Below are 19994 nucleotides of genomic sequence, written 5' to 3'. Positions count from 1 at the left end.
TTCTTATTTATTTGTAGGTGTTCTTTATATATGTAGGCTACTCCCATTACCACTTCTTAACCCTCTTTCTTTTAAGACTTTTACTTAAGCCAGTACATTATCCCTTACTTGGTGATCTGTTGCTTTTGTTTCTACATATTGAAAGTATCACCCCAACTCAGCTACTTAAACAGAGAGCCCCAGCCACTTACTTCTTTTGCGTTCAAAAAGCACCTAGAGGGGAGCCTGGGTGGCTCAGTCAGTTAAGCGTCCGACTTCGGCTCAGGTCATGATCTCACACTTTGTGGGTTCGAGCCCCACATCAGGCTCTGTGCTGACAGCTAGAGCCTGGAGCCTGCTTCGAATTCTATGTCTCCCTCTCTCTCTCTGTTCCTCTCCCACTCATGCTCTGTCTCTCTCTCTCTCTCCTTAAAAATAAATAGAAACATTCCAAAAAAAAATCTTTTAAAAAAAAGCACCTAGAAAAGTAATAGGTAACCAGTATTTGCTCCATAGATTCTCACTGATTATGGTCATTATTTCACTGTTTTATGATTTATATTGTACCTGAGTTTCATTGCTACAAAAAATACAAATCATGTGTGGATGTGTAGTATATATAGTTTGGACTCTGTTATTTAAAGTTAAAAGCACAGGGGCGCCTGGGTGGCTCAGTCGGTTGGGCGTCCGACTTCGGCTCAGGTCACGATCTCGCGATCCGTGAGTTCGAGCCCTGCGTCAGGCTCTGTGCTGACAGCTCGGAGCCTTTTCAGATTCTGTGTCTCCCTCTCTCTCTGACCTTCCCCCATTCGTGCTCTGTCTCTCTCTGTCTCAAAAATGAATAAACGTCAAAAAAAATTTTTTTAAGTTAAAAGCACAATTAAAACTTAGAAGAGAAGTTGCTATTCTAAAACTCTATAAATCTTTAAATGTCCACATTTATTCTTAAAAGCATCATGCCACTTCTTCTTTCAAATCTTCTAACAACGCAGAGGCGCCTAGGTGGCTCAGTCGCTTAAGCATCCAACTTGGGCTCAGGTCATGATCTCATGGTTTGTGGATTTGAGCCCCGTGTTGGGCTCCGTGCTGACAGCTCAGAGCCTGGAGCCTGCTTTGGATTCTCATTCTCTCTCTCTCTCTCTCTCTCTCTCTCTCTCCCCCAAAATAAACATTAAAAAAGAAAAAAAAAGTTACTATCTACCATTCTAGAAGAAGAAGTCTCAATAGGCTCTGTGTGCGCAAAGAAAAAGACAAGCCGGATCCTGAACCCAAGTTACTCTTGATCTAATAAGAGAAACAATTAAGTTGTAGTTAAGTCAAGAGCTCAAACGGAGGGGTGCATAGGATGCTGTGGAAGCATGAGGAAAAGGGAATCAGGGAAAGCTTCCTGGAGGAGGAGGCACTGGGTTGAGAAACATACAAATTAACAAGCTGGAGAGACTGCATTGCAGGATGTACAAAGTCCATGTGCAAGAGCCTGAGGGAGAGGAGAAGAGGAAGGTAGAGAGGGGACAGAGCGGATGCTAGGGCATCCTTCCAACTCTGAGGAGTTGCCAAAAGCCCTGAGAGTTTGGCCAGAGATGCACTGTTGTAAAGACAGGGCACAGGGTTTGGACTTTATCCTCAGGGCAACAGGAAGCCACAGAGAGGCTTTAAAGAGGACAGCAATATGTAATATTACAGTAACATGGTTGTCACGTTTTGCTGTGGAAAGATCCCCCGTGCCTCAGTGTTGCAAGACGGGCTCGAGGGGGCCAGCAGGGAAGGGGTGGGGACAATAATGAGGAGACTAACTGGAGGGAGGAGGTGCTTTACGGAACAGGGAACGGAGGGTGACTCTGGACCATTGTTTATGTAAATAAAGACAAATGGAACTTTCTTTGCCTAAACAAGTGTCACTGTGACAGCCTCCAGTCACAGATGTCTCCAAGCCCAGGCTTCTGATACCTCCAACTCCCAGAAGGAGAGGTATCACTTCCGGGATCCCTGAATGGGCCAAGCCTGGTTTGCTCCCCGTTCCTCCCCAGCCAGAAGGCTCAAGCTGCCTAGACCCCTGGCTCGCCGGTGTTCAGGAGGCTTGAGCTCCTGGACAATTACTTCCTACCCTCTTCCACCATCAGCCGAGCTGATGGTGAAAAAGGCAGAGCACACTTTTTCCAAGACTTTGCAGAACAGGTCAGAGGAACAAGATACATTGACACGATACCAGAGACAGAGAAAACGCCGCCGGACAGCTTTCTGAGCGGAGGGGCTCAACACAATTTTAAGGGCATACTGTACAGATCTAGGAGTAACAAAACGTCTCTATATTTCCTCAAGGACCATATAGGGTTCACACGTGATTCCAAGTTTGTATGACAGAAAAGGACCCCCACGTCCTAATCCAATGACTCACAGCTAAAGAATATTAAAAAACAAACAGACATACAAACGCTACCCCCCATAAACCACCACCAACCTTATTCATGGGACATGGAGTAACTCACATAGGCTTGCTAAAAGGACCCAGAACTGTGTTGTCACACACATGCACTAGGAGAGGAAAGGACAGAATGCAGGAGGGACGGCAGCCTCTGTAGGGGGAGAGGCTGGCATCGAACACCCAGGAGGAATCTAAATGCCGAGAACACCTGCGGGCACTGGGCAGTGTATGGAGAAATAGCCGATAGGCCTCTCTGTGTTTGGGAAGGTGTCACACTTAGGGATGGGACGCCCGCAGGGCTGCCTCTGACAGAGGCTAAGTGGTAACAATGGGTCAGGGGAGGCTCGTCTGTGTGCCCTTGACCTTAACCCAGGGCCCCAACAATAGGAAACCAATGGCATTGGAACAGAAGATGGCTCACCTGTTTTAGGAAGAGGGTAACTAATATTAAACAAATCTTCCAGAAAAGAGAAGATAGGACCTGTGATGTTCAAAGCAAAGGCTGCGTTTCCATTTGCGATGGCATCTTTCCGGGCCCAGATGCGTATCTAAATCAAAAACAATTAAGCAGTGATTAGGGAAAGCGGTAGTGAACTTTGGAAAGAGGCAGCCTGCATGGGCCAATTTTCTGATGCTCTCGAGTCAAAGACTTACCTTTCCAGAAGAAGCTACACGACGAAATGTTGACAGTTGACGAATCCTGAACAGCATGGAGGTTAAGGGTGCTGACCCCGTGCAGTCAAAAATCTGCATATAACTGTAACTTGTGACTCCCCAAAAACCTAACTGCTAACAGCCTACTGTTGACGGGAAGCCTTTACCGATAATGTAAACAGTAGATTAATGCATATTTTATATATGTATCATATATTGTAAACTTACAATAAAGGTAGTAAAAAGAAAAAGCAAATGTTATTTTCAAAAATCATGAGGAAGTTGGGGTGCCTGGGTGGCTCAGTTGGTTAAACATCCAACTTCGGCTAAGGTCATGATCTCACAGTTCGTGAGTTCAAGGCCCATGTTGGGCTCTGTGCTGACAACTCGGAGCCTGGAGCCTGATTCGGATTCTGTGTGTGTCTTTCTCTCTGCCCCTCCCCCGCTCGCGCTTTGTCAAAAATAAAGTGCTAAAAAAAAATTTTTTTTTTAAATCTGTGTGTACACAGACCCACTCAGTTCAAATTTGTGTTCTTCAAGGTCAGCTGTAAATGTGTACATGCTCTGGAGAAAGTCCAGAAGGCTAGTCACTAAGATGTGAGCTGTGATTCTCTGGAAAGGATGTTATTTAGTCGTGTTTTGTTTTGTTTTGTTTTTCACAATAACATGTGTAACTTTTGGAATTCAGAAATAATCTCTGGGATGGTATCTACCCCTACAGAAAATGTAGACTCTATCTTAGAGTAAGAAGTTATCTCAGACCCCTGCTTCCCTTTTTAGGACATGTTTCCAATGTTCCAAAACAGAACTGTGTAGTTAGCAGGGCTCACACAATATGGTACATTATGAAACACACCTGAGTTGTGCAAATTTAAAACGGTTTGTTAATGTTTTCAATGCTAAGATCATTAACAGTGTGATCTTGTTTTCAAAGTTTTTCAATAAGGTTAATTCCCCTAATTTAAAGAAGTGCATCACAAGTGTTATGATTTTACAGTTGTTGAACAAGGGAATTCTATTCTGTTTATGACCCCTTCCTCTGTAGCAGGTAAAGAGAAAGCCTTGCCACGTTTTGTTAGTTTAATGTAACTGTGTTGTTGTTTGGGGACTCGGGAATTTATTTGCGCGACTCGGTGGCTAATTTGCTCTTGTTATACTGTTCATTATTATTTTAATATGAAATCACTTTCTATCCCACACCACCACCATCGGAGCACTTTTTAATGGAGTCACTAACATTCATGCCGCAGAACATGTGTGAAACTCAGTAACCTTGTTACAAAAGTTAGCAATGAGGGCATGAGGGCAATTGTCCTGATGTGAACACAGTCGCTTTGAGAAAGGGTTCTCTGCAAAACATTAGAGAGAATGCTAGGAAAATGAGAAGCAGAGCAACGATATTTGCAGATGGCTGCAGCCCAAGAACACATCCACCTTAACTTCACTTTTATTTCTGCTGGAAAATTTGTCTTGAATTATGTGAACATTGCATTACGTGAGGTCTTCAGGAATGTTCCCCTTTCACAAAATGCAACCACCTGTTTTTGAGGCCTCCTACCTCGTTCTCCTCGGCCTCCCCCGTGCTGCAGAGGCCTCCTTATCTCGGAAGGAGGCCCCAGGATTCAGCCCTGCCCCTGTGCTACACCTACCCACCTTCCCCCCGCCCCCCTCATTTCTAACTCCAGAGGCAAGGGGAACATTGCTGAACCAAAGCCTAAGCTACTGAGTGGAAAGAATAGTCCCCACTCCCCACATTCAAGATGTGTGCATTTCCACTGTAACCTATGGGAAAATAATCAAGCCTTTGTATATTTAACTCAACGTTTCCAAAGCCCCTCTCATAAACTACCATTTTATAAGCCAAAGGGGAGGCAAAGGATGGAGATTTCAAGCTGTGTGGGAAGGGGCAGGGAGCCCCCAGCAGGGCCGCCAGGAACACAAAATAGTGAGGAACACTTTGGAGATGCAGCCACAAAGTTCTTTCAACATCACGGCTAGTCCACCAGTGTATTCTTGTGGTTCTCCATGAACACAGTGGACCTTACCGCCTGAGAGAGGAGTACCTTTACACATGCCCGTGTGTGCTAAGCTCTGTTCAAAGTATGTGATTTTCAGGTGGCTCAGTCTGTTGGGCATCTGACTTCAGCTCAGGTCATGATCTCACGGTTCGTGGGTTCAAGCCCTGCGTGGGCTGTGTGCTGACAGCTCAGAGCCTGGAGCCTGCTTCAGATTCTGTGTTTCCCTCTCTCTCTGTCCCTCCCCCACTCATCCTCCTCTCTCTCTCTCTCTCTCTCAAAAATACATAAACTTAATATATATAATATACATATATATATATGTATATTATATATATATATATATACATATATATATATATATGATTTCCATCCTTAGTTACGTTTCCACGTTTATCCTGATGTCAACAAGGATTTAACTGCATTTTCAGTTTTACTAAATTTTTATCTCTTACTTAATAAGCAACTCTTCATATACTCTGGACACTATTCCAAGAGTACATTCTGGCTCCCCTGTAGACTATGGTGGACTCCTTCCCTTTGCAGAGCTGAGCCATCGCCAAATGCAGCATTCCACTGATAAATTCATCCCAAATTTCAATTTTCTGGCTAAGAACATGACCTCCTCAGGCATGTTCCATTTCCTCTCTGCTTCCAACGGCAGCTGGTTTTCTTTTCAGGGCTGTCCTTCACCAAGAAACAGACCTGTCCCTTTTGTAAGACGTGGTTGCAGTATGGCAGCATTGAGATGGGCAAGCCACTTGAGATGTGGATACTGACACACCACCTCGGGTCACTCGTGAGCTCCGGGGCTCGGCTCCTTCATGCCAGGCACAAAGCACGCGCTTCTAAATAGTGCCCAAGGGGGCTCCTGGGTGGCTCTCTTGGTTAGGCGTCCGACTTCGGCTCAGGTCACAATCTCACGGTTTGTGAGTTTGAGCCCCGTGTCGGGCTCTGTGCTGACAGCTCAGAGCCTGGAGCCTGTTTCAGATTCTGTGTCTCTGTCTCTCTCTCCTCCTCCCCTGCTCACACTGTCTGTCTGTCTGTCTCTCTCTCTCTCTCTCTCTCTCTCTCAAAAATAAATAAACATTGGGGCGCCTGGGTGGCTTGGTCGGTTAAGCGTCCGACTTCGGCTCAGGTCACGATCTCGCGGTCTGTGAGTTCGAGCCCCAGGTCGGGCTCCGTGCTGACAGCTCAGAGCCTGGAGCCTGTTTCGGATTCTGTGTCTCCCTCTCTCTCTGACCCTCCCCCACTCACACTCTGCCTGCCTCTCTCTCTCTCTCTCTCTCTCTCTCTCTCTCTCTCTCTCTCTCTCTCTCTCTCAAAAAACAACAACAGGGGCGCCTGGGTGGCTCAGTCGGTTAAGCGGCCGACTTCGGCTCAGGTCATGATCTCGTGGTCTGTGAGTTCGAGCCCCGCGTCGGGCTCTGTGCTGACAGCTCAGAGCCTGGAGCCTGTTTCGAATTCTGTGTCTCTGTCTCTCTCTACTCCTCCCCTGCTCACACTGTCTGTCTGTCTGTCTGTCTCTCTCTCTCTCAAAAATAAATAAACATTGGGGCGCCTGGGTGGCTCGGTCGGTTAAGCGTCCGACTTCGGCTCAGGTCACGATCTCGCGGTCTGTGAGTTCGAGCCCCGCGTCGGGCTCCGTGCTGACAGCTCAGAGCCTGGAGCCTGTTTCGGATTCTGTGTCTCCCTCTCTCTCTGACCCTCCCCCGTTCATGCTCTGCCTCTCTCTGTCTCAAAAATAAATAAACGTTAAAAAAAATTTTTTTTTTTTTTTAAATAAACATTAAGAGAGATTAACACACTAAGTCGTGCCCACAATTTCTGGCTGTGTTCGGCGTGGCCTGTGTTCCATCTGTGGATATCAAGGATCTACCAGTGATTCTTCAGGCTGGAGCCAACAGTTGAGGAAGATAAGCTGTGGTCTCCGTCTAACACGTTGTTATTAATGCATCCTCCAGAGGAGCAGCTCTGGGTGATTCTCCTCCTGGCGACAGACTTGGCTCATGCACAGCTTCGTTATCTCCACAAGTCAGCGGGACAAGCCTGGGAGATCTGGGGCGGGCCCAGGAGAGAGTCTCAGATGGGACTGTGGGGGCCTGATTTTCCTCAGCTCTGTGAAGTCCATCTGGCAAGCAAGATCCCAGCCTACGGAATCGGCCTTCCCTCCACACTGCAGAAGGGGCAGTGAACCAGCATGTAAAGTACTTGTCACAGCAGCCCTGACATTTTCCTAAAGAATTATTATTTTTTGAAGTTTATTTATTTATTTATGTTGGGGGGGGCAGAGAGAGGCGGTGGGGGGGGGGGGGGAGAGAGAGAGAGAATCCCAAGCAGGCTCCGCGCTGCCAGCACGGAGCCCAGCGTGGGGCTCGAACACGCGAACCGTGAGATCGCGACCTGGGCTGAGATCAAGAGTCAGACGTGTACCCGACTGAGCCACCCAGGTGCCCCATTCTGAGAGGATTATTATGTGATGAGGCTGTAACTGGGTGAAGACTGGGTATTTCAAGACAGAGTGCCCACTTCGTACAACTGTGGGGAGGTGCCGGGTGTCTCAGAGTTGAGGAATCCAGCGGGGCTCCTTCTCAATGGGGCGATACTTACCTACAGGTATCCATCCTGCAGGCACTCTGTCTGCCATTACAGTTGTTCCCAGCTGGTGTCCCTTCTGGTCGGTTGGTGCCCAGACTGCCAGACACTTGGATTATCACCCCCGCTTCATGAATGGCATCGGCTACACAACAGGTAAACCTGAGCTTCAAGGTGCTAGTTTGGCAGCTCCCCTGTCTTCTGAAAGGTGCCAACAGCCCGGGAAGAGGGGGCCCAGAACCTACCTTGAGTGCAGCCTTTCCACAGAGCCAAAAGGGAGAATGGTGGCGTCCCATCTGCAAAGCCACCCTAAGGGTTTCAACGGGGCTTGGAAAAAGTCAGAGGGGCCACCAGGAGGTGACGATGGGAAATGTAGGCATAACCCCTGGATGCAGAGAGAATGGATGAACCACCTGTGGCCAGTATGAAGGCACCCTTACCTGCAGAATCTTCCTCACTCACCTCTTGGCCCCTTTCAGTTCTGCTGACGTGGTCATAGTCACATATGGCCAACGCGACTAAATAAGTTGGCATGTGGGGAGTGGTGGAAAAGGTGGTAACAGTCCACACGCTTCCATTCACGTCTCTTTTTTCAGACTGACCTACGGAAATTGGTTTTAGTCCAAATCACTGTTAAACTTAAGCAGTAATAGCTACCTTTGAAACAATGTGTGCAGTTGACTGTCACCCATAGTCTAGCAGTGTGGATTTCTGCACCCCTAAGCCTGTCAAAACCATATTAAGTGAAATAAGTCAGGGAAAGACAAACACCATACAATTTCACTGACGTGTGAAATTTAAAAGGCAAAACACATGAACAACAACAACAAAAAAAGCACAGACTCAGGAATACAGAGAATAAAATGGTGGTTGCCAATGGGGAGGGGGCTAGGGAGATGAGCAAAATGGGTAAAGGAGATTAAGAGCTACAAACTTCTAGGTTACAAAACCAATTCCATGGGGAAAGAATGTACAGCATGGAGAAGTCTGTCATTAACAGTCCTAACTTTAGGGGCGCCTGGGTGGCTCAGTCGGTTGAGCGTCCGACTTGGGCTCAGGTCATGATCTCACGGTCTGTGAGTTCAAGCCCTGCGTCGGGCTCTGTGCTGACAGCTCACCCTGGAGCCTGTTTTAGACTCTGTGTCTCCCCCACCCCACCCCTCCCCTGAATGTGTGTTTCTCTCTCTTTCTCTCTCTCTCAAAAATAAATAAAGATTAAAAAAATAAAAGTCCTAGCTTTGTATGGTGAGCATTGCAATAATATTACATAATTGTTGAATCACTATGGTATACACCTGCAACCAATGTAATCTTGTAGTCAACTGTACTTCAATTAAAAACAAACAATGGGCACCTGGGTGGCTCAGTAGGTTAAGCATCTGACTCTTGATTTCATCTCAAGTCACGATCTCATTGTTAGTGAGATCGAGCACTACATCTGGCTCTGCGCTGATAGGGTGGAGCCTGCTTGGGATTCTCTTCTCTCTCTCTCTGCCCTTGCCCCACTTGTGCTCTCTGTCTCTCTCTCTCTCTCAAAATAAATAAATAGACATTTAAAAACAAACCGCATTAGGAAGGTCTAAGGACAGCCTCTTTGCTCCGAATCAGTATCTTGAATAACACGGTCTTGACTGAGGACCTAATCCATGGGCACCTCAAGTGACGCCCACCACCCATGTCTCATCTTTTCCATCTACTTCTACTGTTTCATTGACCAGGCCACCTCTCATGATGCTTAATCTAGAGCCTATGACAGGTCATAGAAGTATAATTTTGCCATTGCTAGGTTTCAGCAAGATCTTCAGTAGAGGCAAGCTGGGCCTTCCAAGCCGAGGGCAGGTATTTGATGTGAATCAGGCTGGCAAACATTAACAGGGCAGTGGTGGGGACCATGGCAAGTCTGGGGGGGAGGTGTCTGCAGGGGACAGTCTCTCGTGAGCTGTAACTATTGCTGTCACAAAGGAGCTGCAGGCCCTGCGTTGTTAGATCTTCTAAGTTTACAAGGGAGTAAAAATGTTGATGTTTATGAGAAATCTCTGGATTTTTAAAAGTTCAATCAGAAGGAAAAAAAAATCACGCGAGCCAAATGAAACACATCTGTGTACCAGATTCAGCCTAAGTCCTCGAGCTTATCACTAACGATCAATGTTGAAGCCCAAACTAGTGGGCAGACAGGCTACCAAAGTAGAACGAAATGGTGTCCCCAGATTCCTGTGCAAAAAGAATCAGGACTTGCCATCTCTAAAATGTGGGTGCTGATACGTACCCCATGTGACTGCTCTCCCTAATTATAATACGCTACCAACACACGGCCTAGAAAAGCCATTGCTATAAAAGCTATTAAAGAGTTAAATATATATGTATGTGCGAGTATACACATATATCTGTAGGTCCATATATATGCACACTATTGTAATTAACATATTCACACATATCATGACAGGAAATCTTACTTACCTAGCTTTGGCATATTGGAAAGGGCCCCATAGCTTGGATGATGAATAATTGTAATATTAAAGGTTGCCTTTAGAGCTGGCTCATCAAAACAAGGAAAAACGCTCCTGGCAAATGTTGGCTCCATCTGAGATGCTAACAGGGCCCTGTAACACATTTGGGGGGGAAAAACCCTATTTATTTTTATTTCAAGTTAGTGGACACACACACAAAAATATTGAGGGATGATGGCTTGTAATTATATTCAGGAAGGAGCTAGAACATTTCCCCTCATCTTCCGCACTGCCTTCCAGTTAAAACACACACACTCCCAAGGCTCACCGCACCTTGCAATTCTTGTAAGACCTAAAATACAAAAGACCTATTTAATTTTCAACCACAAAATACTATTTACTTCATTACATCATATGCCTTTAAAACCTTCTGCAAACAAAATAGGAACAAATATAGCAAATGTGCAATGGCAGGCTTTTGAGAACCAAGTATTTTTTTAAACTAGGATTTCTTTTTGGGGAACGGACTATTCCTTTCATCTTCCACCAAAGTGTAAGCAGTGTCTGCTGAAGAATGCATTTTTTTAAACATTTTCTTAAAGTTTATTTATTTATTTTAAGAGAGAGAGAGAAAGCTCGAATTGGGGAAGGGCAGAGAGAGAGAGAGAGAGAGAGAGAGAGAGAAGGAGAGAGAATCCCAGGCAGGCTCCACGCTGTGAGTGCAGAGCCTGATGTGGGGCTCAAATTCACGAACCGTGAGACCATGACCTGAGCTGAAGTCAGATGCTTAAGTGACTGAGCCACCCAGGCACCCCAAGAATGTCCACATTTTTATCTTTTTCTCACCTGTTCTTCTGGGTTGAAAACTTAGAAAATGTTTTATTTTGCACCCCCTTGGGGGTAAACAATACAGGTGCATGTCAAGTGGAAAAGATAATTTTTGTTTCCAGGTGGGTAGATTTATCAAATCCCTTCTGCTCCTTCCCCCCATCTCCATGGGAAATTTTTTAAAAAGTGGCATTATCTCACAGTGCACTGGTGATTTATGGAGAATAGTTTAGGGTCAAGAGTGTCCTGAGCAAATGAGGAGATGGTCAGGTTCATTCTGTGTCAATGGGGCCTAAGTCTGACAGGACATGGGGCCTAGCTAACAACTCTCCTCAGAATAAACCTGTGGAATCACTAAGACTCAGTCACCTGGGGTGGGGGTGGGGTTTGGGGTGGGGGTAGGGGGTTCCCGAGCGGCTCATTCAATTAAGCGTCTGCCTTTGGCTTAGGTCATGATCTCACAGTGCACAAGTTCGAGACCCACACTGGTCTCTCTGCTGTCAGCATGGAGCCCTCTTCAGATCCTCTGTCTCCCTCTCTCCCTGCCCCTCCCCTCCTAGCTCACTCTCTCTCTCTCTTTCTGAAAGAAAGACAGACTTAGAGACTTGGGAACCTGTTTTGGGAGGACAACTAATTAGGTGGATGCTAATTCTTTTTTTTCTCCTAAGACCCTGAGACTTAGTGTCCCTGATGCATTTACTCTTACTTCAGGCCCAGCTCTTAGATAAGTAACAGGGGAATTCAACAGGGTGCCACAAGAGAGTATGGTCCCTCCGTCACCACCACCCACCTCTGGGATCCCTCCTCTACCACGATAAGGCCTCTACTCACATGAAAATTCACAGGCAACGATCAGCACGTTCAAAAGCCACCCACAGTCAGCTAACTGGATGTGTTCATCACCTCACCGTGACCAAAGTGTAATTTTCAACAAGCCTTCCCTACTTGCAGCTTCCCACTGTATGTTGCTCTTGCTTGCATGGACTGGAAGGTGGCCTGTGAACTCTGATACCAGCCACTTTGTCTGCAGGACTCTGTTCCATCTCCTGCTAGCTGAGTAATCCTGGACAGGTCCCACATTCCTGCCGAGCCTCAGTTTCCCCATCCAGAAAGCAATGGCACTACCAACCTTTTATTGCTGTTTGAGCTTTCACATTATTACTAGCTGAATGTATCAACAAACCACCTCTGAATTCTGCTATATTCCTTGCAACCTCACAAACTGCTCTCCACGTAGATGAACTATAGAATTCAAGGAGATGGGGCGCCTGGGTGGCTCAGTCGGTTAAGCGTCTGACTTCAGCTCAGGTTATGATCTTGTGGTTCGTGAATTCGGGCTCCCCATGGGGCTCTGTGCTGACAGCTCAGAGTCCGGAGCCTGCTTCAGATTCTGTGTTTCCCTCTCTCTCTGCCCTTCTCTCACTTGAGCTCACTCTCAAAAATAAACATTAAAAAAATTTTAATATTAATTAATTTATTTTGAGAGAGAGAGCGAGCATGAGTGGTGTAGGATCAGAGAGAGAGAATCCACGCTGTCAGTGCAGAGCCTGATATGGTGCTTGATCTCACGAACCATGAGATCATGACCTGAGCAGAAACCAAGAGCTGGGACACCTAACAAACTAAGCTACCGAGGTGCCCCCCAAAATGGATTCTAACAGGGATAAAGACATCCAACAGAATTGAAAAAGGAGCCCCTGAGGTGACCATGACTGAGTCATCTAGGGTTGGGAGAAACAGCCCCCTTGGAAGTTCATGCCTGGCCTCCATGAGGCCTGTGAGCCCCCTGGAATGGTAGGCCATTTTGTACTAATGGTAATAAATTAGCCTGAAAAAGTATAATGTAGAGTGAAAAAGCACAGCCAATTTTATAAAACATGCTTATCCATCTGGAAAGCCACCACATGCCTATTGTTTTTGTAATAGAAACTATAAAACATAAAGCTTGGTAACATCTCCACTGCCATGACCTCACAAAGCATAGGCCTCTCAAGGAAGCTGCAAGGTCAAGAGAGAAAATCAGACTCTTCAAGGAAGTGGGAAAGTTTTAACCTTCTCAAAGGGGCTACAGGTTCAAAAAGGCTAAGAGACATCAGCTCAGAGAGTCACCACTTTAAGCAAATAGCAAGCAAGTGCCTTCCTATTCCATGATTCAGGCCTCTTGAGAGGTGAAATAGAAGAGACTCTTGGATTTTACTCAACTATTTCCCTCCCTGGTTTTATACAAACAAACAAAAAGGGAAAAAAGTCCCTACAACACACAGCCCTTCTGGCTCGCAGTCCTAACTGCAAAGGTCAGGGCCAGCCAGCAACACACACGATCTGGTTATGCCACATCTGGGAACTCAACACTGGTATTTATTTCCCTTCTCTCTCTCTCTCTCTCTCTCTCTCTCTCTCTCTCTCTCTCTCTCTGCTTTGGATTCAAGCAACCCTGTAAAGATATCTTGACCTCAGAAAATAGAACCATCCACCCTCTGCTCCCTTCAAACCTCGCCGAAACATGCTATTATGGTGCCTGACAAGTCTGGGTTTAGCGCGGTCAGTTGGTGAGGGAGTTAATTTGGGACAATTTGTCCCGTAGCGGCTCAGTATTGCAAAGCCACTCTCCTGCCCTCTTGTGTGGCCAGGGAATCATGGGCTCACCACTTTCTTGTGCTAGAAGAGGGCTTAGGGGTCAAGACCACATGATATCCTTTGGGATCCATCTACTGCCATATAAAAAATATCCACTCATTCATTCCAAGTCATTGTATGAACTCTGCCTACAGCTCTAGCTAACAAGTGCTACATGACATAACTGGTCAAGGGTTAAATAAGACCGGAAAGCTCGTCTCCCCAAGTTGTTTTTACACAACAACACCCTCAGAAATCAAAATGTTTTAGTAAAGACGCATATTACACCACTGGACTGTGGTTCAAGGATTGGCCCATGAATCATGTTTGTTTATTACTTGTGTCATAGGATCTTAAAGCTGAAGTTTCCACCAGGCAACAAAACACAATAGACGTGCAATCCCAGAGAGAGGTGCCAAACCACCTTATGAAAGTTTTCGGAGTAGACGGCCTTGAGGACCTGGGGCCCTTCTGGGGCCTCTGGGCTCCACCAAAAACACATGGAAGGAAGGTCAGGCAACGGAGGCCAGAGATGAGAGGAGAGATTTCTAGGTGGGGGGGAGGAGGTGGTGCGGGTTAGCCAAGCTTCTTGATCTCAGGGTGCTGGGAGGAGGGAAACCCCCTAACTTGGGTGAGCCATGGGGGAGAAGATCCCTCAGAGAGCAGAAGCAGAGAGACTCAGAGCCTGGTACCCAGCTTACTGCTGGGAAAGCCGAAACTGACCCCGGTCGGAGTTGAACTCCCACCAGTGGGAATGTAAAAGGCAAAAGGAAAGGCGTTGGAGGTGGAACCAGAAGAATACTCTTGCCTTGGGACCCACGTGAGCCCCAAGCCAGGGATTAGGAGTGTTCCTTGGAACAGCTGTGGGCCCTGAGACTCGGACTGAGCCAGGACGGGGACTGACTTGGGTTCTGTCCAACAGGGCCCACCTGCATGAAACTAGAAGAGCTTGGAGATGCACTCCTCCGTGTCTAGGGGCTGAGGAAGGGGTCACTAGTGACCACCAGAATGGAGAACTAGAGGCAGCATTCTGCAGGGTCAAGAACATTGTAGTAGAAAGGGAAACAGTGAGAAAATGACATCTCAAGGGAAAAAAGGTATGTGCTAGGCCAGAGTCAGGACAAACAGCAAGAGTGCTGGCTCAGGTGGGAACTGCCCTACGTGTCACCTCTCCACGTCTCCCCCAGACCCACCGGATCTGGTCGGGGCGTAGAAGCAGCTCTCAAGATAAAGGGGGGGGGGGCTAGAACCCTGAGGTGGAGAAAGGGAGGGAAGCACCACTACCCCTGACCGACTGCAGGCTTCTAACCCGAAAGCCCACCCAAGCTTGAGGGAGGGAGGGTGGAGGGAGAGAAAGGGAGATTTAACAGCTAACTCAGTTCAAAGCTTTCAAAAGCTTTGACACAGGACTGGATGCTCAAATTTTTGCATCTGGACAGTGTTTGTGACTTAGGGAATGTAGCTCATCTGTCACCTAAGAATGAGCAGTAAATTATGGGGCTGTTAGAGTATTTAAGCAGGAGCAGGAAAGATGATCTCTGAGACTAAATTGTAAAAGCACAGTGGGAGAAACACAGTTGCATTTTTACTGAACTGGGAGGTGTGCCTTTTCGATAGGCTGGTTACACTTGCTTGCAAAAGATACAGGATCTGAATCTTGGATGAGCAAAACCATCTCCCAGAGAAGACAGCTGGGCCTCGTGAGACATGTGGGCTCAACACCTCTATAGGATAACGAAATGACCTCTTTTATCTGTGACACCAGTGAGATCATGTGCTCGGTATTTGAGTTCACTGACCTTGTTTGGATACTTCTAAATTCTTTCCTAATATTGCTCAAATTTCTCTCTTGTGTGTCATTCTCTGAGGCTGGTGCCAGATTTCCTAGCATAAACAGCAACTGGAAGGACGTCTTTTCCAGTTCTCTGTTCATTCTTTCTACACCTGCACATGCTGATGGATTTTAATCACGCGGTTCTCCCCTTAACGGGTCCCAGATAAAAATCCTAATTTTCTCCAGCCATTTCACACTAGTGAGCTGCCCTCATCTCTTAATTTTCCTACTCTCATTCCCCTGAATACCTCCCTGTTCTACCTTATATTTATACAGGACATGGCATGATTGGAAATGCAACGAGTATTCTTAAAGGACACTTTGAACAACAATGGGATTACAAATTCTTTCTTTCACTGAATTTCCAAAGTGGAAGAGACCTTGGAGAGTCCCATCTCGATTTATAGATGTGGAAGCTGGCACCCTGGGGAATTTATATAACTGGTTAGACAACTAGTAAGTGGCAGGGGTTGGGGTAGTACCGGAACGAAGGCTCCAGCTTCCCAACCTGGGGTCCTTTCCAGCTAGCTCCCTCTCCTGGGATCCTTTTAGGTGCTTTGTAGAACACCATGTAATAGAAACTATGAGCAGACCAAGATATCATGAGGAAGAACTGAGGATTAACTTTATACTTAATAACATTACCAAATCTAGAGATGATGAGACTTCTGTAGTACCACAGGCTAGAATTAGCCTTCTGTTGAAAACAACTAAAAACTCTGATGAAATATATGAAACAACTGTTTTCAGACATTAGGTAACAGGAAGCACTGGACTGTGATTTCCAAGAGAAGAGAAACAAAAGATGTGAACTCTATAATCACCTCGCCTACCTGGATGTAATTTCTCAACTGCAGCACAAGGAAAGGGAACAAAAACAGAGTGCAGTGGTCTCGCTGAATTGAGGAGGCTATGACTGATGCTCAGGGAGACCTAGATAGCTAGAATCTTCAGGGCAGAAATCCAGAAATCTGCACAGAGTCCACATAACCCCTCCTCACCCCGAGCCTTTGGTCAAATATTAACCTGTACTTTAAGAGGTCAAGCAAAGAAAGAACAGCTACCATGGAGAGGAAAGGTGAACAATTCCTGGAGCTCACACAATGCTAGGAATTGTTCCAATTCCCACAAGCCAGAGTACAGAAATTGCTAGAATAAATGGATTTTCAACAGAGACCAGGAAGGTAATGCCTGAGCAGTGAACTAAAGTAGCCTTGGAGTAAAAGCAACTTTAATTTTTTTTTAATTAATTTATTTATCTTGGTGGGGGGGGGGAGTGAAAGTCGGGGAGGAGCAGAGAGAGAGAGAGGGAGAGAGAGAATCCCAAGCAGGCTCCAACTGCCAGCATGGACCCCAACATGGGGCTTGAACCCACAAGCCATGAGATCATGGCCTGAGCCAAAATCAAGTGTCAGATGCTTAACCAACTGATCCACCTATGTGCCCCTTTAGTGACTTTAGATGACTTTAGATCCATTCTCAAAGAACTTAAACACAAGACATGGCGGATCAAACAAGGATCAAGGTCACCAAATAACTTGTACACCTATCCAAAAAAGACCAGCATTCATTAAAGCAATGTAACAAAATGTGGCATTGAGCAACATAAACTTTGAAATGTCAGGCACGCAATAAAAAATGAGAAAATGCCCAAATATTTGGAAACTAAATAGCACAGTTCTACATAACCCATGATTCAAAGAAGAAATCAAAAGGGAAATTACAAAGTATGTGGAACTGGATGAAAATTTTAAAAGCAACATGACAATATTTGTGGCATGCCACTAATGCAGTAGTTACTGGAAATTTTATAGCACTAAATATTTATGTTAGAGAAGAAAAAAATACCTTAAATCACTTACCTTGCACCCACCTTAAGAAAATAGAAAAAGAAAAGGAAAGGAAGCCCAAAGTAAGAAGAAGAAAGGAAATAATAAAGAATAATACATAAAGCATTGCACTGAAAAACAAAAAAACAGTAGAGAAAATCATTGAAACAGATTAACAAAGTAGATAAATCTCAAGGCACACTGATCAAACTTATTGTCTGTCAGAAGTGGAAGAGACACTGGAAGTGGAAGAGACTTTTACCTTACAAAAAGCTGACCAATGTCAGGGGTTAGAGAAGTGACATCACTACAGATTCTACAGATATTAAAATAATAAAGGAATATTTTGAACATTAATTATACTTAAATTTGACAACTTTGACTAAATGGGCAAATTCCTTGAAAGACCCAAATGACCAAAGCTTGCTCATGAGGAAATAGATAACCTGAATAGCCCTCTATTCATTAAAAAAATTTAATTTGTAGTTTAAAACCATCCCACAGAAATAAACAAACAAACAAAAAAAAAAACCCTCGAGGCCCAGGTGGCTTCATTAGTGAAATTCAACCAAAAATTTAAGCAATAATCAATGCCAATTCCATATAAATTCTTCCCCCAAAATCAAAGAAACTTCTAAATGTATTCTTTGAAGGCAGCGTTACTCTGATACCAAAACAAGACAAAGAAAAAGAAACCCCATGAACAGGGATGCAAAAATTAAAACCAAAATTTTAGTAAATCAAATGCAACAAAATATAAAAAAGATAATACATCAAAACCAAGTAGTATATATCTTGCAAATGCAATGTTAATTTATCATTAGAAAATCAAGTAATGTAATTTGCCATATTAACAGGCTAAAAAAAGAAGAACCATATGATCATCTCAATAGATGCAGATAAAGCATTTGACAAAATCTGGCATCCAATCTGATAAAAACTCTCAGAAAACTAGAAACAGAAGGGAACTTCCTCAATCTGATACAGGGAATCTATAAAGAGAAGACGATGAAGAAGGAAAAGGAAGAGGAAGAGGAAGAGGAAGAGGAAGAGGAGGAGGAGAAGGGGAAGAGGAGGTGGAAGAAGAAGAGAAAGAAGAAAAGCTACAGGAAAAAATCATACTTAGCAGTGCAAGACTGAATGCTTTCAGCTTATGATAAGGAACAAAACAAGGATATCTGTACTTAACTACTTTTATCCAACATTGTATTGAGGCTCTAACCATGGAAGTAAAGCAAGGGAAAGACATAAAAGGCACTTAAAGTAACCAAAAAGTAAAACTCTCTTTATTCAAGACTATATAATCACTGATACAGGAAATTTAATGGAATTCTCAGTTTAGCTAAGCTACTCCATGGTATTGCTGCTTTGGCATCCATATTGTTTGGCCAAGCAGCCTTTAGGGGCCTTAACCTGACATTAGCCTCATACAAGTACATGCTCTAGACAACAGCCTGCAGAGTCACAGGTAAATACAAGCTCCTGATGTGACTCCTGATATACCTTGTGACAAAGCCTTCCCCACCTGCAGGGCCATCCCTGCAAAGCTTAACAAAACCTCACTCTTTTTCAGTTGAATTACACAATCTGGCCATGGACTAAAAACCCCAAAGCACTCTGGCCATGAACCCTAATAAAGGCAGGCGCCCCAGCTCCTGTTGTTCTACCTATACCTTGCCTTGATCTCCCCATGTGACCCCTCAAGGTGTGCCATGTACTTCCTCCAGAGCCTAGGAATAATAAACTTCTCCATTTCAATTCCTTTGCGGTCTTTCGTTGAACCTTGGCTCACTATCTAACACCCCAAGGCTATGTAACATGTTAATTTAACAAAGTCAAAACAGGAATTAACAAAAAAGCTGCTAAAGCTAAGAAGTGAGTTTAGTAAGGTGACAGCATAGAAAATCAATACACAAAAATTAACTAACAACAAACAATTGGAAATTGGAATTTTTTTAAATACCATTTATAATACGTTTAAAATATAAAATAGGGAAAATTTGATAAGGCATGTGCGAGATATGTACACTGAAAGCTATAAAACCTTGCCAAGGGACATTGAAGAGGACCACAAATAAATAGGGAGATATATCATATTCATGGGTTAGAAGACTCAATATTTTAAAACTTGAATTCTCCCCCCATTGCTTTATAGATCAGCAGATGTTTTTGTTGGCAGAAAATGACAAGCTAATTCTAAAATTCATATGAAAACACAAAGGATCTAGAATAGCCTAAACAACTTTTAAAAAGAAAACAAAGTTGGTGATAAATATTATCAGGTTTCAAGATTTATTATAAAGCTTTAGCAATCAAGACACTGTGGAATTGGCATAAAGATATACAAATAAACCAATGAAGTAGAAGAGGAAATTCAAAAATACACCCTCCTATATATGAACAATTGATGTTTTACAAGGTATAAAGACAATTCAAAGAAGAAACAGTAGACTCTTCGGTAAATCGTATCAAAACCATTCAATATCTGTATGCAAAAAATTTAAAAATGACCTTCAATCCATATCTCATATCATATACCAAAATTAACTCAGGGGTGCCTGAGTGCTCAGTCAGTTAAGTGTCCAACTCTGGCTCAGGTCATAATCTCATGGCTCGTGGGTTCAAGCCCTGCATTGGCCCTCTTGCTGTCAGCACAGAGTCCACTTCAGACCCTCTGTTCCCCTCTCTCTTCCTGGCCTCCACTTGTGCTCTCTCTCTCTCTCTCTCTCAAAAATAAACATTTTTTAAAACTTACCTCAAAATGGATCATAGGTG

General features: G+C 44.6%; 1 protein-coding gene across 1 annotated transcript in view; it reads right to left on the bottom strand.

Annotated features, from left to right (window-relative positions):
* Positions 1-19994, bottom strand: part of LVRN (laeverin) — a 78217-nt gene that overhangs the window by 48269 nt on the left and 9954 nt on the right. Inside the window, exons 2-4 of the mRNA XM_042933472.1 lie at positions 10123-10265; positions 8128-8267; positions 2823-2949 (exon numbers count right to left, since the gene is read on the bottom strand). Of these exons, the coding sequence (XP_042789406.1) occupies positions 2823-2949; positions 8128-8267; positions 10123-10265 (410 nt within the window). The remainder of the gene's footprint in view (positions 1-2822; positions 2950-8127; positions 8268-10122; positions 10266-19994) is intronic.

Source organism: Panthera leo, chromosome A1 (genome assembly GCF_018350215.1).
Source record: "Panthera leo isolate Ple1 chromosome A1, P.leo_Ple1_pat1.1, whole genome shotgun sequence".
In the NCBI taxonomy this organism is placed as follows: Eukaryota; Metazoa; Chordata; class Mammalia; order Carnivora; family Felidae; genus Panthera; species Panthera leo.
Note: the sequence above shows the minus strand (reverse complement) of the source record. Positions and strands in the feature narration are given on the sequence as shown.